This window comes from Cryphonectria parasitica (genome assembly GCF_011745365.1).
Source record: "Cryphonectria parasitica EP155 unplaced genomic scaffold M406scaffold_1, whole genome shotgun sequence".
In the NCBI taxonomy this organism is placed as follows: Eukaryota; Fungi; Ascomycota; class Sordariomycetes; order Diaporthales; family Cryphonectriaceae; genus Cryphonectria; species Cryphonectria parasitica.
In genome coordinates this window covers 6690410-6715617 of record NW_024468909.1, presented here as the reverse complement: position 1 = coordinate 6715617, position 25208 = coordinate 6690410, and the positions used below count along the sequence as shown (strand labels likewise).

At 55.6% G+C, this 25208-nt stretch overlaps 7 protein-coding genes and 1 non-coding gene across 8 annotated transcripts; 4 read left to right on the top strand and 4 right to left on the bottom strand.

Moving 5' to 3' along the window:
• Positions 1 to 153: 153 nt before the first annotated feature.
• On the bottom strand, positions 154 to 2381 carry M406DRAFT_33675 (uncharacterized protein; the record flags this gene model as incomplete). The annotated part of the gene is made up of 5 exons (XM_040921180.1): positions 154 to 1095; positions 1177 to 1881; positions 1959 to 2126; positions 2184 to 2251; positions 2330 to 2381. 5 exons carry the CDS (start codon positions 2379 to 2381, stop codon positions 154 to 156), a joined length of 1935 nt encoding a protein of 644 aa, XP_040782203.1.
• Positions 2382 to 4763: 2382 nt separating this feature from the next.
• Positions 4764 to 8712, top strand: M406DRAFT_59958 (uncharacterized protein; the record flags this gene model as incomplete). The annotated part of the gene is made up of 3 exons (XM_040924663.1): positions 4764 to 4838; positions 4963 to 5721; positions 5851 to 8712. The coding sequence occupies 3 exons, from the start codon at positions 4764 to 4766 to the stop codon at positions 8710 to 8712; spliced, it is 3696 nt and encodes a 1231-aa protein (XP_040782202.1).
• A 969-nt stretch (positions 8713 to 9681) lies between these two features.
• Positions 9682 to 10964, top strand: M406DRAFT_97107 (uncharacterized protein; the record flags this gene model as incomplete). Its single annotated transcript, XM_040926354.1, has 2 exons — positions 9682 to 10742; positions 10877 to 10964. Exons 1-2 carry the CDS (start codon positions 9913 to 9915, stop codon positions 10962 to 10964), a joined length of 918 nt encoding a protein of 305 aa, XP_040782201.1. The 5' UTR covers positions 9682 to 9912.
• Positions 10965 to 11836: 872 nt separating this feature from the next.
• Positions 11837 to 13407, bottom strand: M406DRAFT_237595 (uncharacterized protein; the record flags this gene model as incomplete). Its single annotated transcript, XM_040916064.1, has 3 exons — positions 11837 to 11954; positions 12036 to 13248; positions 13350 to 13407. Coding segments are annotated over 3 exons (1389 nt in total), but the record flags the coding sequence as incomplete, so codon positions are not given.
• Positions 13408 to 14612: 1205 nt separating this feature from the next.
• Positions 14613 to 17973, bottom strand: M406DRAFT_272633 (Cse1-domain-containing protein). The gene is made up of 4 exons (XM_040918154.1): positions 17508 to 17973; positions 15873 to 17433; positions 15511 to 15814; positions 14613 to 15440 (listed from the first exon to the last, which is right to left on the bottom strand). The coding sequence occupies exons 1-4, from the start codon at positions 17886 to 17888 to the stop codon at positions 14810 to 14812; spliced, it is 2877 nt and encodes a 958-aa protein (XP_040782199.1). The 5' UTR covers positions 17889 to 17973; the 3' UTR covers positions 14613 to 14809.
• A 458-nt stretch (positions 17974 to 18431) lies between these two features.
• On the bottom strand, positions 18432 to 18520 carry M406DRAFT_t19. The gene has a single exon. It is a non-coding gene; the product is annotated as a tRNA-Gln (tRNA).
• A 336-nt stretch (positions 18521 to 18856) lies between these two features.
• On the top strand, positions 18857 to 21168 carry M406DRAFT_336721 (Mis6-domain-containing protein; the record flags this gene model as incomplete). The annotated part of the gene is made up of 4 exons (XM_040921177.1): positions 18857 to 18875; positions 18970 to 19988; positions 20062 to 20182; positions 20243 to 21168. 4 exons carry the CDS (start codon positions 18857 to 18859, stop codon positions 21166 to 21168), a joined length of 2085 nt encoding a protein of 694 aa, XP_040782198.1.
• Positions 21169 to 21691: 523 nt separating this feature from the next.
• M406DRAFT_59954 (uncharacterized protein) lies at positions 21692 to 23010 on the top strand (the record flags this gene model as incomplete). Its single annotated transcript, XM_040924662.1, has 3 exons — positions 21692 to 21752; positions 21839 to 22956; positions 22990 to 23010. 3 exons carry the CDS (start codon positions 21692 to 21694, stop codon positions 23008 to 23010), a joined length of 1200 nt encoding a protein of 399 aa, XP_040782197.1.
• Positions 23011 to 25208: the final 2198 nt, after the last annotated feature.

The window sequence follows — 25208 nt, the reverse complement described above, 5'->3', positions numbered from 1 at the left end:
GTTGTACAGGTCTATCCTGACATAAAATTTGAATCACATGATTCGGACGCCATCGCTAGCCTGAAACCAGGAAGATGAAAAAGATAAAGAGAAAAGGGAGATCAGCGATAGGAGGAAGGATGCGCGAGAGCAACTTCATCGCCAAATGCGCCTTTAATGGCCGTTCGAAACACCAGGCCAGCGCATCTGCAGGCCACCAACCCAGCGACTGTACAGCTGTTCGGATAGCTGCTTGCAGTGCTCCATGCCGGGCATAGCCTCGCGGCCCGGGAAGCGCGCCTCGAGGGCGGCCTTCTCAAGCTCGCGCAGTCTGCTCTCGTCCGACTTGCCGCCCCTGGAGGGCGTGGCTGGGGCGCTCTCGGGGACTGCGCTGTCTCTACGCCTGCGGTTGGCGGGCCTCGCCGGGCTATTGGGCGCAGAGAGCTGCTTGTTCATGTTGATGACGGTCCCGTACGTGAAGCCTTCTGGGGCCTTCTGTAGGACGGGGCTCTTCATGATGGCTGGCGCGAGCTTTCTGTCTTTCGCCATGGCGGCGACAAGCCCCTGCATCAGCTGGCAGGCGCCTTCCGGGTCGACAGAGTCAAGGTTCTCAAAGGCTTCTGTCAGCTGGGCCAGGGCCTCCCGCTTCTTCGGGCCGGACGTCTGCGCGTAGACCTCTGCCAGCGTGGGCTCAAGAGCCTTGGTATATAGTCTGTGGCCAAGGACTGCCTCCTTGCTTGCAAGCTCAGGGGTAGAGGCCTGCCTGCGGGGGTCGCGGTTTTCGGCGTTGGACCCACCGGACGTGGTCGTGCTGGTCGACTGTCCAGACGACTCTGAGTCGCCAGATGGGACCCGGCTGAAGGGGCGTGCAGAAGAACCCATATTGCCATACGACATGTCCATCTGCAGGGGCTGGCGAGCAATGACAGACGATCTTGGTGAGCCGTTCCCATCGACCTGAACAATCGATCGCCGTCGCTCGAGCAGGCCTGAGACCTGTCGGACGGTGGTCTTTCGCATGGTGGTGGGCGCAGGTGAGACCTCGATGAGTGGTGCATCTCTGAGGTCCACTTTCCGCATCTCGGGATTCTCTGTTGTGGGTGAAGGGGTTCGCTTCTTGGGTATGTCCTTTGGGTCCACCTTGCGCACCTCAACCTGCTCGGCGGTGGGTGGTGAAGGCGTTCGCTTCTTGGGTACATCCCTGGGTGCGTCCTTTGGTGGTGGTGGTGGCGGGGCCGGTGCGATTGACTTTACTGTGTCAAAAGTCCACTCCTCTGAATCGTCCTTGTGTGAAAGGGTCTGCAAGGTCTCTTGGTAGTAGACGGGATGCAGCCTTCTAGTCTGCTGGGCATCGAACATGTGCTTGCGGTCGATGAGCTCCTGCAGCGCCTCCACCTTGCCGGCGCCGGAGATGAACTTGTGCTTCAACAGCTCCTTGGCGGTCGGCCTCAAATCCGGGTCCTTATTCAGACACCGTGCCACAAAGTCCTTGAAGTACTTGCTGAAGGGGCCTTCGAGCTTGGGGGGGGCGTTCTTTGGGATGTGGAAGAGGACCTTCATGGGGTGGATGTTTGCCAGGGGCGGTTCGCCGTTGGCCATCTCCATCGCCGTGATGGCCAGCGACCAGATATCGGCTTTGAAGCCGTAGCCAGCCTGCTCGATCACCTCGGGTGCCATCCAGAACGGTGTACCTACGAAGGTGTTCCGTTGCGACTTAATATTGGTGAGTTGCGCAGCAACGCCAAAGTCGGCCAGCTTCACCTTTCCGTTCTCTGCGAGCAGGACATTCGCAGCCTTGATGTCACGGTGGATCTTGCCCTCGGCATGGAGGTACTCGAGACCCAGCAGCAGTTCGCGACAGATGATGGCAATGTTGGTCTCCTCGAAATTGCCTGCTTTCAGCTGCGCCAGAAAAAGAAGAGGGAAAAAGACAGTCAGCATGCGAGGACAACGAAGGAGGGGAGACAGGATGGACAAACCAAATCGAGACATGAGCCTCCGCCCAAAAACTCCATGACGATCCATAGCTTGTGCCCTCGCAGGAAGCTTGCCTTGTACTGGGTGACGAAGGGGCTCGCGCACGTGCTGAGGACTGAGATCTCCTGCTGGATCTCCAGGATATCATCATCGCTGGACTCGAGATCAATCTGTTGGCTGTCAGCGTCTGCTCACAGGTGTCTGGGGTTGGCTGGATCATGGCATACATGTTTGATGGCAACCACCTCGCCTGTTGCCTTCTCGATGCCCTTGTACACCACACCAAAGCTGCCGCCTGTTTGAAACCGTCAAATCAGCTTGGTTATCTACATCATTCAAGAATTGAACATGATGAGACAGGGCAAAAACTCACGTCCCAGCTCCTCCAGGACCTCATAGTGACTGGCGATATCCTCATCCGCCATGATTTCTCGTGTCGCGTATTTCCACACCGCCTATGAGCAAAAGTGGATACGCTGATGTGGCAAGCGAGCAGCTTGGGCCGTCTCTGGCTGCAGCAAGCTCTCGAAACTTTTCTCTCTTTCTTTTCCTTTCCTCCTCTCGACAGAACAGCCACCACCCGGCACTAAAGGTAAGAATATCACAGACAATAACAAAACGATGTCTCAAAAAATTGCCAATAAAATTGATGTCGTTGGCGTACTTGTGTTAGGTGAAGGCGGAGGGCGGGGGGGGGGTTGGTTTTGAAGGGCCGAGAGTCAGATGGCCGGCCCTCGACGTGGGTGGGTTTCTGATTGTTTGAATAGAGGTGGTTGGTGGGGCGACAGCTTTAATTGAAAAAGGTGAAGCTCGGGCCACGGCTCGGTCCAGTCCCTCGCCCCCTCCCCAGGATAAGTCGTGGCATGGGGGCGCTACTACTGGATGGACCAACCACGATTCCCACTGGGACAACTGGGCAAGCCAGGGTAGGCCCTTGTCCAAGAGGTAGAAAAGTAAGGCTTCAAGTGACGAATCGATGGGTTTTCATCTCCCTCTTCCTCTTCCCATCCACAGAAAGTTCATGGTGGATCTTTGGGCAGCAAGAAGATGCTGTCCATTCAAGAAAATTTGAAGAACAGTTGAGGAGGGAAGGGGTGGTGGGGGCCTTGCAGCTTTGTGCATTCTTTATACGTGGTTGCATTTCGTTGTACAGTAGAGAGAGCCTGCCTTGTTTCCGTGCCACCAGCGCTGCATTCCAAGCGCGCGCCTCTCCAGCCAATACTATGTTGTCCTCCCAACGCAGATGCAAGTCTACGGGGAGCGTAGTAGCTGCATATGCCCTAGTGCTCTACAATGTCTATCATCATAACACAAAATCTTGAAGAGGTTGACCATTTGTAGGCCTTAGGAGGGCGTGGAGGGATACAAGGTGAGCACAATGGTTGGCTGTGAGCCACTGACATACCTGACACTGTCTCAATCAGAAACGTACGATTTTCCATATTTTTTCCAAAGAAAAAAAGAAGAAAAAGAAGGAAGGCAAGGAGGAAAGCAAATCAGAGAGAGCAAAAAAAGAAGAAATCCCTCACATATTATAATGGAAGGAAAAGAACCTCGAGTGGAGAGAATTTACCTCAGGTGGTAGATATTTCGATAACCACCACCAAATCCAGTGCCATGTCCAGACCCTTCCCTTGTCACTGGGTTCGGAATGGATTGGATCAACAGGGACAGGAGTAGAAGGAGTTCCTTGTGTGGCGCCGGGCCGAGGTCATCATCCCTCAGCTCTCACGAACAAAGCCTTAGTGGAGATCGGCTTATATGAGGTAGGATTTGCCATTCCGTAAGTACATTACTATGGTACATTACCTCCAACAAGAAGAAGAACATCAGGGAACCTTATTTTGAAGGCAATCTTGGAAACAGGTGCATACGGAGATTGGAATGCCCTGGCTCCCTTTTTTCCGAGCAGTGGCAGAACATGGTTTGTGACATCACCGTACCTGGGGGGTTGCAGCAAACATGCCGAAACCCCTCCAGCCCCTCCCTCTGTAGTATAGGTACTCTAGTACTGTCCTCAGGTACCGTGATACACAGTACACAGTAATTGCTTATTGCGCCAGAAGCCAGTGGTTAGTGGTGCTGTGTCTCAGTAATTGCTACGGGAACAGCCGAGGGTACAGGCTTGTTTCCCACCCTCTCCCCCCAGCGCCCCCGTACCTGGCAAGCCTAGACCCCACTGAGGCTGAACGTGGGCCACCCTAGTGGACAGTGGTTCTGGCGTATCTGGCAGTGCGAGACAGGGGTGGGGCCCTTCCCCAATGTTTACATTGTACCATTTGCATCCCAAGTTGGTCTGCCATGCGTGACTCTGGAGACCAGTCACTCGAGATGCAGCCCGCGATAAAAGTATAGCAGAGTCGCCTGTGACGGGTATGGCTCCTTTGATTTTCTCATTGATCGAATCTCAGCTTTGCGAAATACCCAAGTTTTTTTTTCCCTACAACTGGGTGGGAATTCGACTGCACCCTCTGAGCTCTTGATTCAAACAAACCCTTGAAAATTCCCAGCCACCCGAGATACCTCCCTGTGACGGCAACAGGTACACTGCCTGCTGGTGCCGCCCCACCAGCACCACCAAACAACCTTCAACCCTTTCGCCTCGACATTGCATTCTGGGTCTTCTGAACGGGGGCAAACCTGTATTCTCAGCACCGTGTCTGTCGTCGTTCAATCAGTCTGTTGTGTACAAGCCTAAGATGCTGTCCAACCGTTCGACGCGCGCCTAGTACAACCACCTCTCCCAAACCCTCTCTCGCCCTCCCTCCCCTCGGCGTGCTCACCGCTTTCCTGAGCCTCGCAAAAAGATGGTGCCCCCTCCGCCATCCATTCCTATGCGGTTTCCATGCTGGTGCAGGGCCGTGTACTCGTACGGAGGAGAGGTATGCAGAGAAAGAAGAGAGAGAGAGAGAGAAACTAAAAAGCAAAAAAACAGACGAATGCTACTTAGTTTGCTTCGGCCCCCCCCCCCCTCGATGGTCCCTTGCTAACGCGCCAGACTCGCAGTCAAAACGAGACCTTGGCTTCATAGAAGGCGACCTAATAGAATGTCTCAACGCGGGCGACGGTTCCTGGTGGACGGGCAGGCTGCGGCGGGATAGGAGGATGGTCGGCCTATTCCCCTCCAACTTTGTCGAGGTCCTGCCTGAGGACTTCCGACCCATGAGCCGAACCACGAGCCCGATGCAGCCTCTGGCCAACACGCCCCAGGGCGCCCCTCAGAAGTCGAAAACCTTCCGAAAGCCATTCGAGGCGTATGCCAAAGCCCCTCACTACACCACCGCAAAACAACCAGAGACGTTCAGAGAAAGTCCTGTCGTCCGTAGACAGAGTCCTGTCCGAAGCAGAGACACGTCCGCCCTAGCGGCGGCACCTTTTACAATAGGGCAGAATCGAAGCGTTCAGGATGATATCGGTAGGATACACACTCCGCAGCTGCAGGGCTATGGGTCTAGGATGCCCTCTCCTGCTCCCTCGTTCAATGCCCATGTCCAGCAGCAGCAGCAGCAGCAGCAGCAGCAGCAGCAGCAGCAGCATAGGTCGTCGCTAGATGGGCCAGATGACGCTCCCCCTCCACCACCTCCCCATCGACATGTTCTTACCGCGAGGCACGGCTCCAGCCTCTCGTATGACAGCCAGATTCCCTCGCGGCCGCCTATAGATGTGAGGGGCCACAGCTCACACCTGTCATATGACTCTCGGATACCTCACGATCTGAACCGGCACGGGTCTCACGCCTCTTACGACAGCAGGATGCCACAGGATGTGGATAGGCACGGCTCTTATGGCTCCTATGATAGTCGTATGATGCCAGATTTGTCCAGGCAAGGATCCCACGTGTCGCATGAGAATCGAGTTGAGTACGAGCCATACCGCCCTCCTGGGTCAAGTCAGGGCTACCACACCCCTAGGGGACAGTCGCCCGCCCCTTCTGCCTCTGGATCTGGTCTCAACATGACCCCGTCCCCGCTGAGGGAAGCAATGGATGGCGTGATGGAGCAGCTGGACGCCCTTGGTGTGTCGCGCGAGCCAGACCCGAGACCCGAGTCCCCCGAAGCTCCCCTGGATCCTTGGTCGCCAGAATGCTTCGACCTGGTCAACCACAAGTCCCGAAGGCAGAGAAAAGAGACGACACGGCCTCAGACAGCCATAGCCTTTACGCAAGGAGATTCTGGCTACGGCACCGGCAGCGCCGACTCGTCACAGAACCACAACCACGCAGTAAGTCTAAGTCACGACCAGGATGGCCGCCCCCCCGAGCTGAGCACCTATGTGGAGCGGATGGAGACGCGACTGCGCAATATGCACGCACACAGTTCTACCGTAGCCGACGAAGCCGTTGACGACGAGCCCCCTCCCCCACCCCCTAAGGGCCGGGTGTTTGAGAGGCCGAAATCGTCCATGGACACTCGTACTGAGAGCCAGGACCGCAGGCTGCGAACCAAGCGGTCGGGATACGACATCAGCAAGGCGCTGGGCCGGACGTTTACTACCAAGACCAATTCCACGAGCGCGTCGTCCAAGACCAACAGCAGTTCGGCCACACAGAGCACGGACCGGAGTTTGATGAGCGGTATATCGGCCGGCGGTATCAGTGCGACCAGCGCAGGGAGTATGGCTCGCAAGAATAGGAATCGCGCCCAGAGCGCGCTCGGGATGCACGACCTCGGCCTCGACCGGCCTGACTCTCCTTTTACCGGAATCAGCTACCACAGCAGCCATGCCTCGGAAGCATTTCTGCGGCCCAAGTCCCAAGCTGGCTTTGTGGATGATCCCATGGGCAACCTAGGCGGGCTCGCGCCGCCCACGCCCAAGAAGCGAAACTTCTTCAAGAAGCTGATGGACACGGCCAAGACAGGCGTCGCAAACGGCAGAGGGAGCATTGCGACGAGTGGTGGCAGCTCCATGCAGTCCCTGCAGTCATCGCCCATGCCGCCCACGATGGGCAGCAGTCTGGGTGCCGTCTCCTCGACAGGGTCTGGCTTTCCTAGCCCTGCAGCCTTCGCGGCGCGAGAGATGGGACTTGCCTCTGGGACGGACTGGGTCCAAGTCCGCCGTGATGTGAACCGGTCCAACACCCTGAGCCGCAATGAGAGGAACGATCGGAGGGACAGGTGTCTGATGCTGGACTATCCCGCACTCGACCCCGTGGACGAGCTGTATGGTAGCATCGATGGTGATGAGGGCGCAGACGGCGAGCCGATTGCCAATCCAACGGACTACCAAGTCATCAACTTTACAAATGTCGATAAGAATTCCCGCTTCATCAAGAGCCTCCCGCCCATGACCACTGCCATCACGCTGGCGACGACGTATGTTTGCAGACCGTACCGCAGCGACGTGCAGCGACTTCGAGCCATCTTTACCTGGGTGGCAGAGATCATCTGCTGGGAGGAGGACTTTGAGGGGAGTGAGGAGGTTGACACACGTCGCATCATACAACAAAAGCGGGCCTGTGCGCAAGAGTATGCGGTGCTGGTGATGGAGATGTGCGGTGCGGTGGGTCTGGACTGCGAGGTGGTCCGAGGCTACCTCAAGACGCCGGGCGAGATTCCAGAGACCAACATGCTGCCACGGCCGAACCACTGGTGGAACGCGGTGCTAGTCGACGGGGAGTGGCGCATGATGGACTGCTGTCTTGCAAGCCCGTCGAACCCCAGGCGCCCCCTGTACTCGAGCGTCAGCAGTGGCTCTGCTGATTTCTGGTACTATCTGACACGCCCGACAGAGCTGTGCTGGACGCACATGCCAGAGGACCTCGAACAGCAGCACATCTGCCCTCCGGTCGCGCCCGAGGTGCTGCTGAACCTCCCCTGTGCCTGTCCGCCGTACTTTGTCAACGACCTGCAGATGGTTGACTACAACACGAGTCTGACCCGGATCGAAGACCTCGAGATGGTACACATCACATTCAACGTGCCAGCCGACGTGGAGATTGCGGCAGAGGTGGAGACACGCGCGCTCCGACGAGATCAAGACGGCGACTTTTATGAGAGTGGCGACGTGATGAAAAAGCGGGCCCTCGCCCAGTGCGAATGGTTCGGCGGCGTGAAGCGGTACACAGTCAAGGCTCTCCTCCCTGGCGACGAAGGCCACGGCACGCTCAAGGTCTACGCGGGCAAGCGTGGCCTCATGCACAGCATCAAGGACATCCCGCACCCGATGGCGTTTGCGATCCCCATCATTCACACAGGCGAGAACCCAGCGTACGAGTTTGTCACCCGGCACCCAACGCCGCACGCACAGCGCCACGACATCTACGTGGCGCAACCGCAGTGCCGGCGTCTCGCGCTCAACAATACCTTTGTCTTTGCCATCCGGCAGCACCCGTCGTCGGCACCCGAAGGCTCTGCCATGACGCCGTCGTCGAATCCGGGTAGTGCTAGCCCCATCCCGTTCATCCGACCGGCATCAGCCATGAGCATAGGGACCAACCCGAGCTCGTATAGCAATGCGAGCGGCGGCGGCAGCGGCAGCGGCAAGAAGCCTGCGAAGCTGGCGATCCAGACGCCCGGCGGCAAGATCCTGCGGCTTATGAGGAAGGAGGATCGGGGCCGCGGGGTCGGGGTCGGCAGCTCTGCGAGGAGCATGGGCGGCGGCGGCGGCGGCGGCGGCGGCGGTGACGATGAGGTTAGTGATGGGGGCACGTGGGAGACCATCATCAAATGCTCCGAGCGTGGTGTGTGGAGAGGTCTCGTGCTTGCAGATCGCATTGCCAAGTGGTGCGTGTTTGCGGAGTGGCACTGTGAGGGCTGAGGGTACCTTGGACACCTCTGAAGACAATCCAGTTCTCCTTTGCACGCTTTTGCAACGGAAGATGGCGGAAATCGATGATCGGAACTGGGAGGAGGGTGTTGTGTCAATTTTTTTTTTTTTGCTCTGGACCCGGAGCATTGGGGAGGGAGAGGTTTCCTTCACTCGGCTGCATGGCTTTTGGTGTGTGTATGGGGGCATTCGGTGTGCATGTCGACTGGCGTTTTTTTATTTATTACAGGCATGAATACTCTTGACAAGACCATCGGGAGTATTGTCTTCACAGCATCATCGATTGGGCTGGGGGGTTTGGGGGGTGGGTGGGAATATCAACAAGCGCTTGCCATACCGGACGAGAAGGTTTGGTGTCAGGTGAACGGCGACAACGCACTCGACTTGAGAGCGAGTCTGTCTTTGTTATCATTACTATTGTTATTCCCAATACGGGAAGCGGGGAAAGATGAAAAACACAAGTACAAATCATGAGCGCCTCGTGTGTAAGAATAGGAATACAAAGTAGTAGTGGTACATCATTTTTCAACATTGATTGTTTTTGAGTGAGTGCAAGGGCATTCCTTTCTATAGGCAGGATTATAATGATGAATACTAAAAATGAAGGGACGCACTTTTGGAGAATGAAGGAAAGAAGAAAAAGAGACAGAAATAAGAGTACAAAAATCCAGGGCGGCAGAGCAGCAGCTCTGCTAACCCTAACCCCCAGTGACTGCGTCGGCGAATTTTCGGGGGTTAGCACCAGCCTCCAAGCAAATGTCACCCGACGATGCCTTTTGCGCAAATGGGCACGCCATTGATTCCTCATCATTTTCCTGTCGGCAGCACAGAGAAAGAAAACATTATTAGATTCTCCTAGTTGGAAGGGCTCCTTCTGTCTCTGGAGGTGTAAGAATATCCCCTCGTCAAGGCACATTTCTGTGTGTGGTTTTTTATAAAGACCTCTCTTACCCGCTTTGGATTTGTATTTCATTATTTTTTTTTTCGTTCAGCGTCATTGACAACCTGGATTCTCTCTCATATACTTTCAACCCTCACCAATCAAGGCTTGACAACGATCCGACTCACTTGGACTGCTCACCAACTTGGAACCAGACAAGGCTTTTTTCCTGCCTTTTTTCTTCTTCCCCTCTGCTTCCAATTGATATAAATCTTACACCTCAATTCCTCTCCTGGGGAAGAAAAAAAAAAATGGGCAGCACACCACCAGCACCGCCCTCCATCGAGGTCAACAAGCTCACCTACTCCTTCGCCGACGCCTCCCTCGGCGTGACAGACATCAGCCTCTCAGTCCCACCGCGGTCCCGCACCCTCCTCATCGGTGCCAATGGCGCAGGCAAGACGACGCTCCTCCGCCTCCTCGCCGGCAAGCGCCTCGCCCCCTCCAACACCATCTCCATCTCGGGCGTCGACCCCTTCAAGGACGGCCTCGAGGGCGTGACCTACCTGGGCCTCGAGTGGGTGCTCAACCCCATCGTCCGCACAGACATTGGCGTGGTCGAGCTCCTGCGCTCCGTGGGCGGCGACGCCTATCCCGAGCGCCGCGACGAGCTCGTGCACGTGCTGGACATCGACACGGCCTGGCGCATGTCGGCCGTCAGCGACGGCGAGAGGCGCCGCGTGCAGCTGGCCATGGGCCTCGTGCGGCCCTGGACCGTGCTGCTGCTCGACGAGATCACCGTCGACCTCGACGTCCTCTCGCGCGCCGAGTTCCTCGCCTGGCTGAAGCGCGAGACCGAGGCCCGCGACTGCACGATTGTCTATGCCACGCACATCCTCGACAACCTGGCCGGCTGGCCCACGCATCTTGTGCACATGCACATGGGCACCGTGCGCGAGTGGGGTGAGACGGACAAGTTCCTGGCCCGCCTCGAGGGCGAGGAGGCGACGGGGAACTCGCGCCTGGGCGAGGTCGTGCTGGGCTGGCTGCGGAGTGACCTGAAGGATCGGGGCCCGCGTAGCCAGAACAGGCGAGGGCCTGAGGGGAAGACGTATGGGATGGGTGGCACGCAGTTGGGCGGGTATGGGCTTGAGAGTCGAGATTAAGGTATTGAAGAGAAGGGGGGGTGGGGGTAAGCGAGCTAAGGGTGATGAAGGTTTACTTTGTCTTTTTCCATCTTCATTTCCATTTTTTTTTCCTTCTTTTGTTTTGAAGAACGAGAAAGGAGAGAGGAGAAGATATGTGGTGGACGACGTCCAATGATTTTCAACAATATGCATGCATGGGACTTGGAGTTTTCTAAGGGAGAGAGGCTTGGTTGACTTTGACCACATTGACAAAGAAAAGAACAGCGCATTTTAACATGGCGCTGGGCAGGCATGCTGGATGCATCTTTCAACATAGACTGGGCAGGTTGGGTACCGGTTGCATGGGATGGTTTCAACAATGACTGGACCCGCGTCTGAAAAGAAAGGGGAAGAGAGACGTTTGTTTATTTTTCATTCTGCTTCTCTTGTTTCTTCACGGGTAATTATGATGGGTTGGGCAGGATGGGGGGGGGGGGGGTTCAACAGGCTATTGGCATACTAATCTCAACATGCTAGGCATATCATGGACTGACTGCTCAAAGGAGGCAGTAGGATCTTGAAATAAAGTACTTGATACATTATTCTATAAAATTATGTGCCATGGGTATCCCTCTCTGTTTTTTTTTCTTCTCTCTCTTTGTGTCTTATACAAACCTGCTCCTCAACGTCCATTTCTCGTCAACGTCTATTCGTCTCTATGTCCCTTTGACTCACTTGACGCCAGTATATGTAGTTTCTTTCTCTCTTTCTTCTTCTTCTTCTTCTTCTTCTTCTCCTCCTATTTCCATCAAGGTAACTCGACCCTATGCGACTCGGAATTCATCTCGGCAGGAAGCCCATTGCCAGGCATCTCTCTGTAGTAATACCCCGGCGGAGCCTGCTGCTGGCCCAGGATCCCCGTCTGCGACCCCGCAGGCGACACCTTGTGACCCGGCATCTCTGCTCGCCGAGACTCCATCTCCTGGCCCACCATCTCATAGTACGTATTCTTGGACGTCTGGCTGGCATAGGCGTCCATGTCGGACCCGGGCTGTGGGGACCCGCCGGACTGCTCCAGCTCGTCCTTCTTCCTAGCGCTAACGTCGCTCCTCCGCTTCCTACGCAGGAAATAGAACACAGACGCCGCGACAATCGCCGCAGCAGCCACACCCCCGACCACACCACCGGCGATAGCGCCCGCCGAGGAGGACGAGGAGCTGCTGCTGCTGCTGCTGCTGCTCCCGGCAGTGTTGCCCGCAGCACCTGACGACGACGCACCCGAGCTGCTGCTGCTGCTATCCCCAGACGATGTCGCGGTCGCGGCGGCGGTGAAGTTCTGCACGCTAAACACCTGCTCGAGCGCCGAGCTCGTAAAGTCGGCAGTGCGGCTGTTGCCGGCGTAGTAGGCCTGGACGGTGCTGGACTGGACATAGACGGTCTTGTTGCTGTCGAAGGCGTCGGTCCAGCTCATGGAGTTGAGGTCGAAGACGGCCAGGCCCTGCGGGTGGGTGTCCTGGGTCCTGTAGGGCCCCAGGTAGTAGTCCGGGCTGTACAGCTGGGTGGTGTCGACGCCGCCGATGGCCAGGACCTGGCCGCCGCCGATGTGCTCGCACGTCAGGCCGTGGCGTGGGTGCAGGGCGTCGTACGAGGCCTGGAACCAGTGGAACGAGGGCAGCGACAGCACGTACAGGTCGTCCCAGGGGATGGCGTCGTCGCCCAGCGTGCCGTTCCACCCGGCGTAGACGACAATCTCGTACGTCTCGTTGGAGCTGGGCGCCCCCGTCATGCAGAACTCCTTGCGCGTCTGCGGCGCCGCGCCCGTCGTGGCCTGCTCGTACCACGTCCCCGTCGAGGGGTCCAGGATCTGGATCGTCGAGAGGCTCTCCATGTACTCGTCGTCTGGGTCGTCGCGGAACCCGCCTGCCGAGATGACCACGCCCGACGGGCCAAAGTTGGGCACGTAGAGCATCTGTGCGTAGCTCGCCCACCCCTCCATCGAGATGCCCGTCACCGTCGTGTTGGTCACCGTGTTGGTGCCAAAGTCGTAGCTCAGGAGGCCGCTGATGGGCACGTACGTCTCGTTGGCGCTGTAGTCCATGTTCCCGCCCAGAAAATATCCTGTGCCGTTGCCGCTCGCCACGGAGCCCAGGTAGGCCCGCGACCCGGTCGTGAAATAGGACGCTGCTGTGTCGTTCAGGTTCGTCCACGTGCCCGTCGACCCGTCGCCGCTGGGCTCAAACGACCAGAGGCCCGAGTCCTGCCAGGCCTCGTCGCCCACTGGCGGGTACCGGCCTGCGAAGCCCGTGTACATAAGCCCATCGTTGACCCAGGATCCGCCGTAGACTAGATTTGGCACGCCCGATGGTTTTTCTATAGACATGATCGAGGCAGAGGTCGGGGTGAAGTCATTACTTATGTCGATATAAAGCAGTGTATCTGAGTATTGGTACTGCACGCCGTCGCCGCTCGAGTAGGAGAATGTGCCGCCATCAATGTAAACCTTACTGCCCAGTACAGCGGCTATTGTGGTGGTGGGGGAAAAAAAAGAAATAACTGGTCAGCGAGGAAGGACGGCCTTGTATGGACGGAGAGAGACCTAATTGACTGATGAGTTTACTTACATGAGTGGTAGCCTCGTCTCATGAAATATGTGTCCGACACAGCGCCGTCGGCCTGACGTGCACTTAGAGAGGCTGCTGTTGTCTCCTCTCTTGCAAGAGCTGAGCCCAAGCACACACCCAACATAAGGAACAACTCCATATCGTAAAGATACCGCGCGCCCTCCAGTGATGAGCACGATCACGAAGGACGTCAGAGGAGCAGGCCAAATAGAGACCCAAAATTCGAATGAAGAGAGTAGGAAAGGAGGGAAAAATACAAAGAGCTTGTGGAGGTGTGAACATCCAAAGGCGGCCCCCCCCCCCCTCTCTTCGATCAGGGCACTTCCTTCGCGGACCCACGAGACGACAGAGCGTACACTACCATGCTGGCCATCTATGGGTTTCGACCCCATGTCGGACAACCATTCAGCTGTGCTACGTAAATGCCCCTGCAGATAAGTAGCAATTAAAAACGGGTGATCTGTTAGTAAAAGACTGTCACTGCTGGGTGTCTGGTAATGCGGAGGATTTGGATCCCTGTTATGATGATGTTATAGGTGGTATCAGCCTCCTAAGAGGGCATTGGTCTGTCGTTCGCTAAGCGCTAAGTCAATCCTCTGGTTAGAGATCGCCCACTCCAGATTGTCGAGCACGCGGCTGACCTCGAGGCGCCCCTTGTTGTTGTTTGTTGCTGGGCCACAAATTGTTGCCGTGCTGTGCCGCCGTGTTGAGGCTCAATATGTCAGGATCACGTTTGACGCACCCCCAAGATCAAGTCTCAACATCATCATGCCTAATGTCTTTGTCTTTTGCAATCTCTCCTCTGAGCAAGACGGCCGCGAGCGCGCTTCGCTGATAGATCGTGGGGCTGGCTAGTTACAGACTGTGGGTAGGGGATGGGGGGCCCACAGGGCTCAACTTGGCATCTGATTCATTGGCCTTTTGTTCAAAATATACTTCTTCGTAGCCCCACAACGTTCCGGTCTATGGGAAGAGACACACAGAGAGAGATGTGGATACGCACCAGGACTGCGTCCTTCTCGTGTGAGAGTAAGGCGGTACTCTGAGGAAGGATGATGCGGACCCGCGGAACAAATACGGCGTAGGATTCGCCACTCCTGAGACACCAACCAACGCACTCACTGTAACTAATTTGACATTCCGACCTCGATATCGGGGGTATGCTATTCTATGTGAAGACCATGATAAGAAAAAAAGAAGAAATAAAAAAAAAAACCAAGTCGGACGCATAGTTCAAAAGTGCTAACCAAGGGAGAGATGCACCTACTACACATTTAATTCAGTGCCTTGCAGCTGTCATTGTCTCCCTACCACCGAATCATTTTGGTCCTTCCCAACGCCATTCTGCCCGCCATGTAGTCCGTCGACCTTCTCGCATCAATGATTTTTGTTTTCGTCTCATGTGGTTGTCTTGAGATGGTCAAGATCATCAAAGCATGTACATTCGAGTATTGGTGTCTCTACTGCAGATAAGGAGCCAAGGCCTGCTGGCCCTCAGGTGATACTCTCTGCTGGACAAACTGCAGAAGCATGCCGTTGGCCTGTGCGTTGGTCTTCTTCATGTACTCGCTGACCCAGACCTGAACGTCGGTGAGCTCAGGAAAGTCATCACGTGGGCCGCGCTTGCATGTGTTCAGGGGGGTGTAGCCGAGACCGAACCCGATGTCGTCCACGTCTGCTTCCGTGATGATCTCATCGCCGAATCCGACCGCCACCTTGGGTGGGTTCTTGAGAAGATCCAGCAGTGCATTGGCTGTCCAGCCCCAGCCCTTGTTGCCGTAGGTGATTGCAAACTCTTTCGAGTCGCAGAGCGTCTTGGTGTATGAGATGACGCCAATCTTCCTGTCGACGGGGCGGGCTAACGAGCCGGTCGTCTTGAGGATGATGCTCTGGTAGATGGCCGGGAACATCTTGGCTTGCAAGGCCTCGACATGTTTGATGAAGAAGTCAGCACCCAATCCGTGCTCCGTCCGCGCTGAAACTAGATGATAGAAGCGGACAAATCGCTGCTTGTATGAATCCGACGGTTGCGCCTGCAGCTTGGCAAGCGTGAGCTGTAAGATGGTCGGGAAATACGCGCCCAGCGTCGTCCTGCCAGCGATATACATTAGCTTCAGGATACAATGGAGAGACATCTACCGCCAAGGGAAAATTTACTCACCCATCGAATGCTGCTATGACTGACTCGAGAATGTCGAAGGCGTTCTGCTCCGTCTTCTTCACATTCAACAATCCCTGGAAAACACCCAGAACCTGCTCTAGCTGTCTGTTCTCCAAAATCACCCGCTTGGACTTGGGCACCATAGCCGCCAAGAATCGGGCGCAACCGGGCACGTTGCCCCTCGTCTCCCATACGGCGGGCGCAAGGATATAAGGTAGGAGCGTGCTGTAGTTGGCAGGCAATTCGTTCGATGGAGTAGCTTCGAGCAGGGCGGCGAAGATCTGGAAGACATAGGGGACAAATTCTATTACGGTCAGTTTTGAAAATCCACACCACGGCTGCTTGAAATGGTTTTGTCTTACCCGAGATGTCCTGGTTGAGGATGTACGAGAATGGTTCCCACAGGCGCTCGTGCAGCATAGCTTCTTGTGAGGGGCTGGAAAACCGGACCAGGGCTCCCATGGCCTCGAACAGGTAGTAGTAGAATCGAGGATTGCTGGGGTTAGCCTTGATGACACCAACAATGTTGATGAGATGATTCAAGACGCCATCTAAGATGGGTTGTATTCCCTGGTTGATCACGATCAGGACTCTCATGATGCAGCGCATCAAGAACTCATTCTCCTGCATCTTGGCTGGGGCCTTGTCCTTCTCAACAAGGTGGAACAGGTGGTCGAGGAGGTCCTTTGCCAGTGGCTCGATATCCGCCCTCGAGAATGTGTGCTCGCCCTGGTCATTCGTCAAGAACAGGACCCGTTCCACCGCGATTGCAGCATATGTGTATACAACATAATTGTCCGAGGCCATATTCTTGATGAGGGGCTGGAATGCGGCTTGCCATTGCTCCCTAGTCAGTTGGCTGCGGAAGTTGTGAAGGTATTTGATGGCGTCGACCTTGGAGATGGGCTCGACCCCGGCATCGTTCAAAAGATCAGAGGCGATGTGGCTCTGGAAGAACTCGACGACATTGACGTGAGGGTTGACCGTCTTGACACCCTGCGCCGTCGTAACGGCACCCTTGGCAGCAATGGCCAGGTACAGGTACACGGCCGTGTCCTTGGCCTTCCAGTCCTTCTGCCCCTGCGTCAGATAGTGGTCGATGTACTTGAAGACGACGCTCGTGACGAGAAGCTCAAATCTCTCCAGCAGCTTCCGCAAGAAATCGGTAGCGGCGCGTCGCCTAGAGTCCGTATCCGATCCCTCGAGGTCTCTTCGGATGAACTCGATGGGCTCGTCTTCGAACATCTCGATGTCTGACTCGCGGAGGGTGACGTTGGGCAGAATCACCTTCTCCACAATCTGGCCCAGGATGTTCTCGTCGTTGAAGGCGGCCGCATGCTTGGACCCGGCGACGGCGGTCAGAAATTGTAAGGCCTTGCTCACCAGGAGGTCGTACTTCTTTTCGGGGCCAATGGTCGACAGGAGGTTCCACACAGAGGTTATGAATCGCTCGCAGTAGGGGGTGAAGTCTTCGTCGTACTTGGTTGAGAAGAGCGTCAGGGCTTCGCATATGTCTGCCTTGACATGCTCCAGCGCTGTTGCCTCGTCCTCGTCGCCGGCGAATATGGGGTTTGTGTACGACAAGTACTTGTCGAGGAGGCCAAATATGTACGGCAGGTTGCCTTCGATCGTAGGGGGCAGATCATGGCATGTGAGATCGTAGAGTATCCTGACCATCAAGCTCATGGTCTCGAACCAGCCCTGCAACGGTGCGGTATTGTCCTTGTTCGCGTCTATCTGTTGGTCCGTGATGCGCAGCAGCTCACCGTACGCCGGGCCAAAGTGCTGCACGACGTGGTTGACTTCGGCATACAGCTCGTTGGACTGAAAAAGCGGTCGCCAGCGCACGAAGATAGAGTGTGCGACCTCCAAAACTCCGTTGTTAACCTTGTAATCGGTGGGCGAGATCCGGCTGACGAGGTCCTGCACAGCACATGAGGGTTAGTCGGCGCATTTATTAAGATATTAAGACGAAAAAAAAAAAGGATCGCACATACCTGTATCAAGGTATCCCACCGCGTCCAGAAGTCTGAGTCGGCAATGACGCTGATAGCCTCGCCGAGCTGACTCTGGATGTTCGGGGGCGATGTGATCATGAGGCCCACAAGCTCCTGCTTGATGGTTGCAACCTCTCCTGCGGGCAGCTTGTGTTCTCCATCTTCGTTCACATAGTTCAGGCGAACAAAGTTCTTGAAGGCGAGCGCAGCGGCGAGACGAGTCTTGACGGGAAGACTCTGCTCGGCGACGATCTTGAGGAGCTGGAGGGAGTACTGGGGTTTCTTCTCCTCCTGCTTGAGGAGGTTCTCGGCTTTGCGGTGCTGCTGCGGATCCAGGGTTGCATCCAGCAGCTGGGCGATGTTCTGGATCTCTGCTGCCATGTTGACTTGTGTAGAAAAAAACTCTATCAAGACCAACGACGATCCGAAATGCAGCTGCGGTAGTCGGAATGGGAGGAGATTTGGTTTCGTGCGGGTTGGGAAGGTTGATCGAGGGCAGCTCTGTGAAATTTCCAGGCCGGCGTTGGAAAGTAAACGAAAGTTGATGGACCTCGCAGCAGCTTGTTGCTGCTTGGTTGCTAGGCTGCTAGGCTACTACAACTAACTGCCAGCCTACGAGGTGGTCAGTGCAGTCCCTGGCTGATGTGGGGGGACTGAGGGGCTCAAGAGGGGCAGTGAAGCAATGCCATACCAGAAGCTGACAATGGCGGGCTACGTAATAGCAGTAGTAGATCCTGCAGTACTCTCACAGATACAGATACAAGGGCATGCTGCTTTATGGCAGCAATGTCACAGTCAATCCAGAACCATACGCGGGCTCTTAAAAAGACAAAGTGGTTTGATTCATAAAATTTACAAAAGCAAATCCAACGATAAATTAAGAATAAGAATATACAAGACACATGTGAGGGAAAAACAAAAAGAAGGTCGTGCTGAGAATCGAACTCAGATTGCTGGAAAGGACGTGTTTTAATCGTCAGAATCCAGAGTGATAACCATTACACTACACAACCGACTCGGTTGAAATCCCAGTGATAATCTTCTACCTATATTCCACTACTTTCTTTCTGGAAACCGGCAGACACTTGACTGGTTCCTATTACCTCTACACTGATTCCCTGCGCACATATCCCCGAAACGCGTCAAATGCATATCCAAACCTCAGCGCGTCGTTGAAGTAAATAATCAGCAACATCAGTAGGAACGACAAATTGAACCTTTTATCTTTTGACGAGGGGATCGGTCATCCCTTATGCTTTTTTATTCTTTTCTTCCATAAAAAGACAGGTCCATCAAATTCAATGATGAGATGGAAGACGTATTCAAAACCAGAACACAATCCTTGATTGATGTTGTTGTCCAAGGCAAGTATTATTTTCAGCTCTGCCCTTTTTCTTTTCCTGTTCCAATTTTTCAAAAGCAGAATTGCCTCGTCTGCCGCATCTCTGACGACTTGTTGCAGCCTCCAAAGTCACCGCCAAGAACCGCGCTACTGATGTCAGGCCCAAGGTGGTCGAGCTCACCTCGGTCGCCTACAACCAAGGCGTTCTGCCCGAGGAGCTGGTTCAGCTCGTTGACCTCGTCATCTCACGAAGCTACCTGGACCAGGCGAGCCTCAACAGTATCATCAGGAACCTCTACCCCGTCGCAGCAGTCTCGGAGGATGTCGTGCTCAGGATCATCGGGTCTCTCGGCCTGGGCGAGCTGAAACCGTCTCTTGCGCTGCAGAGCTCACTTCTGCAGTGGGTCATCCAGGTCTACTACGTGCTGGATGCAAGAGCGCAGGGTGTGCTCGCCCGGGCGTACGGCGTGCTCTTCAGCCTGTTGGACGTCTCCGCCACCAGACCACAGCTGTTCCACATCCTGGCCATCATCACGAGGCGGAAGCACGTGCAGCACCACAGGATCCAGGCGTTGTTGAACCTCACCCGCCAGAATGCCAATGATCGTCACTTGCAGGGCCTGCTCCGTGTCTATAGAAACTACTACCCCGAGATCATCGTCGATAGCCCAGGCAAGGGAAGCACGTTCAAGCTCCCGGACCCGGAGTGGAAGGACAGGCTGTCTGTGATCCAGAGGATGCACCGCGAGATGCAGCAGCAGACCAGCGCTTCAAGTCCCCGAGATGGTTTCAAGACAGTCCAGCATCACCTGGCTGGAACCAAAGGGGCAAGGGCAGCAGCCGCTGTTCCCGGTGTGCAGACGTCCAACGCACACGAGAAATCAGTGACCTTGGAAGAAATCGACAGCGCTGAGAGCCTCGCGCTCAATGTTGAGAAGGTCGAGCTGCCAGACCACCTCGCCGCCGTCCTGATCGACCCTCTTCTGCAGAAATTTATGTTGCTGAGGCCTGACAAGGACTGGAAGCGCGCCTGGGTATGGATGAACATGCAGATCTCGGAGATCGTGAGCGGGGATGCAGACGAAGATGCCCTAATACACACATTGAAAGTCATTCGCGAGTACGCGCAAGCAACCAAGGTGGGAATCCCTCTCCAGCTTATACATGAGATCTAGGAAAAGGCGCTGATGACAAGTCCTTCCTATTACGCAGGATATATCTCCCTTCTTCCATGGGCTCGTAAAATTGGTCGGGAACAGGCTGCACCTTCGACAAGGCGGCGGCACACAGATTTATGATGTGCTCGCATATGCCCCCATCATGGATTCAAAAGGTGAATGACACTTCAAGGGCATGGTGACCGGAGCGTGGGCGAGACTGACGAAATGGGCAGATCTGTCTGCATTCGTGGCAGCACTTCAGTCGTCGCTCGACGGTTCTGCGGAGGCACAGCTAGACCTCCTCGAGTTGTACACCAAGCTTATCCGCCGCTGGGGCGCCACACTTCTCTCCAGCGACGCCGTTCCTCCACATACTTCCTCTTGCCTCGCGACCATCACTGAGCAGGCGAACCAGCTCAGCCTGACCCTCCTGCAGACCTCCCCCACCGAATATACGTTGCTCAAGATTCTCGACTTCTACGAGCGAGTCGCGTCCATCTACTCCAGGTCACATGTCCTGCGCAGCATACAAATCACTATCCCACCCGTGCTTCTCGTCTACACCCTCCAGTTCAGCACGTGCCTGGCGACAGTGTCTCGTCTGTGCACCATCCTCACGGCGTACAAGCAGGCGTGCGCAGTGTACATGTCCAATGCAGCCAAGAAGCTCGGCCCGCCCTACGACAAGGTGCAGGTGAACACCTTCAACGGCTTCCTCATGGACATCTGCAACTGTCTGTGGCGAGGAAAAGCCTTTGTGAGAAGCGACGCGCACGCGAGAGGGTGCATGGTCGGGGACGGAGTCATCGCCGCGCTCCGCCCCTACGTGGCCTCCCTGACCGACAGCGGAAGCGGCGACATGGCCCTGGAGGCGCTCTTCACCATGAGCTACTCGCCGCTGCTGTGCCTGCAGGCCATGGACCACGTGCGCCAGCTAGAGGAGCAGGAGGACGAAGACGTCGAGCTGAGGGCGAGACATGCAGGTCCCATCACGCAGAGGAGCCTCGGCCAGCTTGCGAGGCAGGGCGGGCTGGAGCTCGTGTGGCAGAACTACAGGCTCGGGGTGCTGCAACACCTCAGCGACAAGGAATGGAGAGGCATCTCGGACCTAATGTACAGCACGATGAGGAACCTGCTAGACGCGAAGGCCAAAGCCTGATGATCGCCACCACGGAGGCCCAAGGTCGTCGTCATGCCCTCATTGCTCCCTACTACATCTTGACAGGAGGGATCCGTAAAAATGAAGCAGAAGAAAGGTAAAAGGAAAAAGAAAGTACCGATCTCGAAAACAGAAGCGGTTGGGCGGCATATAAGCAAGGGGTCTTGTCCGGGCCCGGAACCTCGGCTCATCGGTCAAATCATGGCGGGGATGATCTTTGCGGGGTCCGGGCGTGGTCCCTGAACCTGACGCGCCCCGGATTTCTCCAGCCTTTTTCCTCATGCTCTTCCAACTGGCAACCTTCTTCCCCCTTGGAAATCAACAGAAGATGAAGAAAGAAACACCCGACCAACTCGTCGGACTTGCTGGCTCTCTGATCAAGCCGGCCTAGCCTGGCATGATTTCCTAGTCATTCCACCTTTGGCTTGAGAACCTCGCTTCACTGCGCCGCCTTGCAACGTGTTTGCTGTAGGCCTTGACGCAGCAGAAGTCGACAATTCGCTATATTCAGCTCTTGTCCACCATGGTCGGTGCACCGCCGCTGGCGGGCCTCAAGGTCCTTGAGTTCGCAGGTCTAGCTCCAGGTGTGTAAAGATCAATCTACGCCTCTGCCCTCCCCCGCCCACATGGCAACGCTGGCTGACACGGCTCCATTTCACCCTCTGACCAGGCCCCTTTGCCGGCCTCCTCCTCGCCGATGCAGGCGCCTCCGTACTCCGCATCGACCGCCCCTCCCCGTCTCCCACCCCTGACGGCCTTACGCGTCACAAGACCTCCATCGCCATCAACCTCAAGTCCCCCGCAGGCCGCGCTCTCGTCCTCCGTCTCGCGCGTGAGGCCGACGTTCTCATCGAGTCCTTTCGGCCCGGCGTTATGGAAAAGCTCGGCCTCGGCCCCGAAGTGCTCCTGCAGACGAACCCAGGGCTCCTCTACGCGCGCATGACGGGCTTCCGCCGTGACGGCCGGTACAAGGACATGGCGGGCCACGACATCAACTACCTCGCCGTGTCAGGCGTGCTGGGCCTGCTCGGGCGCAAGGACCAGAAACCCACGCCGCCCATCAACATACTGGGAGACTTTGCCGGCGGAGGCGCGACGCTGTTCCAGGGCATTCTGCTGGCCCTGCTAGCGAGGGCGAAGACAGGCAAGGGCCAGGTGGTGGAGGCCAACATGGTCGACGGCGCGAGCTACCTGGCGACCTTTCCGCGGCTCGCCAAGAAAACACCCGCCGGCGACGGGCCGCGCGGGACGAACCTGCTCGACAGCGGGTGCCCGTTCTACGACACGTACGAGACGCGCGACGGCAAGTTCATGGCTGTCGGGGCGCTGGAGCCACAGTTCTACGCGGCGCTGGTGCGCGGCCTGCAGCTGGAGGGCCAGGGCTGGGAGTCGAGACAGATGGATCGTGGATGCTGGGACGAGATGCGACGGGCCTTTGAGGAGGTGTTTAGGCGCAGAGACCGTGCCGACTGGGAACAAGTATTTGACGGGACCGATGCCTGCTGCACGCCGGTGCTGGAGTACAGCGAGCTCGAGGCGCACAGACAGGCGCGGGAGGGCGACCAGAGGCCTGCTGTCACGCTGCGGGAGACGCCGTGTCTGGCTGTTGATACCGGCGGGAAGGGCTCGAGCGGTAGCACAGGTGGTAGTACTGACCACGGGCCGAGTCGCGGTCAAGGACCCGGTGTCGAAGGCGATGGTTACGAAGGGAGGCTCATGGTGCCTGGAGACGGAGGAGACGAGACACTGAAGAGCTGGCTCGGGTGGGAGAAAGGGCGGCACTTTGATGTGGACGAGAACGGCGGCTTGGTGCTACTACAGCAGGGCCGGTCCAAGATGTAGGGCTCTGTTTCTTTTTTCTATGCTTCATGGGAGCGCAGTCTTGTGCCATTGTTTATGTGAGGTGTTTCTATCGAGCAATGTCATCATCTCCTTTTCTTCCACCCCCTCCTTATCTACTACACGCCAACCTCTTATTCAAGCTGCCATTGTATGTCCTTGAAGTCCACCCCTCCTCTCTCTCCTCCTTCCTTCATCCCCACCAAGTTTTTCTGGATCCGGTCGGCTCTATTCATCGTCTACGAAGAGAGGGCCAAGGTGTCAGCCATGACGTTCGACAAAAACAAAACACAATACCAAGTAATCCTCCTGAGGAGAACCCTTGTCAGCGCCTACCTAGTTCTTTTTTTTCTTTTGTTTCTCATATCATAATAACCGACAGCCTTGGAAATCTCGGGCACAAAGTTATTGTTGCTTGTTTCATTACTTGTTTTTGTACCCAGCCGGGCTCGGTGGAGGAGGCTTTGGTGGTCGTGGAGAGGGTGGTCTGCTTCGTGACTCGCAGGTCGCATAGAAGGAGAAGCCCCGTGGTGAGGCAGACATGGCGGTAGGCAACGAAGAGGATGAGGAGATATATATTGATTGATCGCACTCCAAGGACAGCGGGTGTCTCACTTGTTTTGTTGGGTTTGACAGAATCAAGAACAAGTAGTCGTCTGGCTTTGGAGGGTGTGTGGAGGAGGGAGAGAAGACAGGTGCCAACAGAGAAGAAGATGAGATGGGGAAGAGAGAGAGAGAAATACGAGGAAAGCGACAGAGACAGAAACAGAGACAGATGGGCGATCAATATGGGTCACATATCTTCCTACCCGACCCTTGGGGAAGAAGGCGAGCTTGGACATGGGCTCAAGAGCTATACATAGATACGAGAGGGGAGAAGGGGAACGGGAGGGGGGGGGGGGAGGGGAGGGAAACGGGAAAAGCAAAAACAAATGAGAGCGCACGGAAAGAAAAAAACTGAAAAAAATTAAGGAGATGGAAAAAAATTAAGGAAGAGTCACTATCACATCCGTCTACTCCCTCAGTCACATAAACATCCGTCCGTGCAAGGAAAGGAAGAAGCAACAACACACCTACTCTACACACCGCAACTATATCCACTGCACATACGTAGACAACCCCCCCCCCCCTTTTTTTTTTCTTCCTCCCCCTCCAAAAACAAAAAAAAATCCCTTCCACTTTCCTAAAAAAAAAGTAAAAAGAAAGAAGAACAAGTCGCCAGATGATTAAATCCCATCGCCTCGGTGAAACCACACCCCGGAAAGAAAAAGAGGAAAGGGGGAGGGGAAACAAGAGACCCAATCACAACCGCGGCATGTCTTTCCAACGGTTTCGAGTATGATTTGTTCATCTTCCCGCTCCAAGACCACTTGGGCCCCAACTATCGCACGTCAGAACTATCGAGATCATGCAGTCCACTTGTCCCCCCCCCCTGTCTTGTCCTGTCTCCAGTGCGGAAGGAAGAAGAAGACGAGACCCTTTTTTCTTTTCTTCTCCTTCCCTGGCACGAGCAACGGGATCTATGAAGAGGGGTAGGGAGGGCGTAGAGGAGGAGGGGGGCCATGGGAGAGAAGAGAGACAAGAAGGAGAACTGGACAGCGAACATGGGTGAAGAAGAGATGAGGAGAGAAAAGAGAGAGAGAGAGAGTGCGTGTGTATTGCGTGCGAGAAAAGAGAGAGAGAGAGAGAGAGGGTTCTCCCTGCGCAGAGAGGCGGTATGTAACGAATTGCCCATCTCCTCTCATGCATCCCATCCATACCCATCTGCACCTCTTGTTTCATCCATCTCGCCCAATAAAAGAAAAACATCAAACATCAAACCATGCCGTGGGTTCCCCGCCCTACTTAACCTCCCGCGGCTCGCCAAAGAGGTCGCCTGTTCTTTCCCTTTTTCTTCTTCCTCCTTTCTCTTCCCGTCCTGCCACCATTTGCTTCTTTTGCTGGATTGTCTCTCTCTCTTTTTTTTTTCTTTTTTTTTTCCTTGCCGAGTGTGAGACACACACACACACACACACACACACACACACACACACACACCTTCGGAAACAAAAATGAGGGGAGGTGAGCCAATCTCTGGTTGAGGCTCTGCCGCTGCCGGGCTGTCGCAACGTAAAGGAGGGTTGGAGCGGGACCATGCAACCCTCTCTTTTAGACTCTTTCTTCCTCTCTCTGTCTCTCTTTTTCCTGGCCTGCTAATTTAG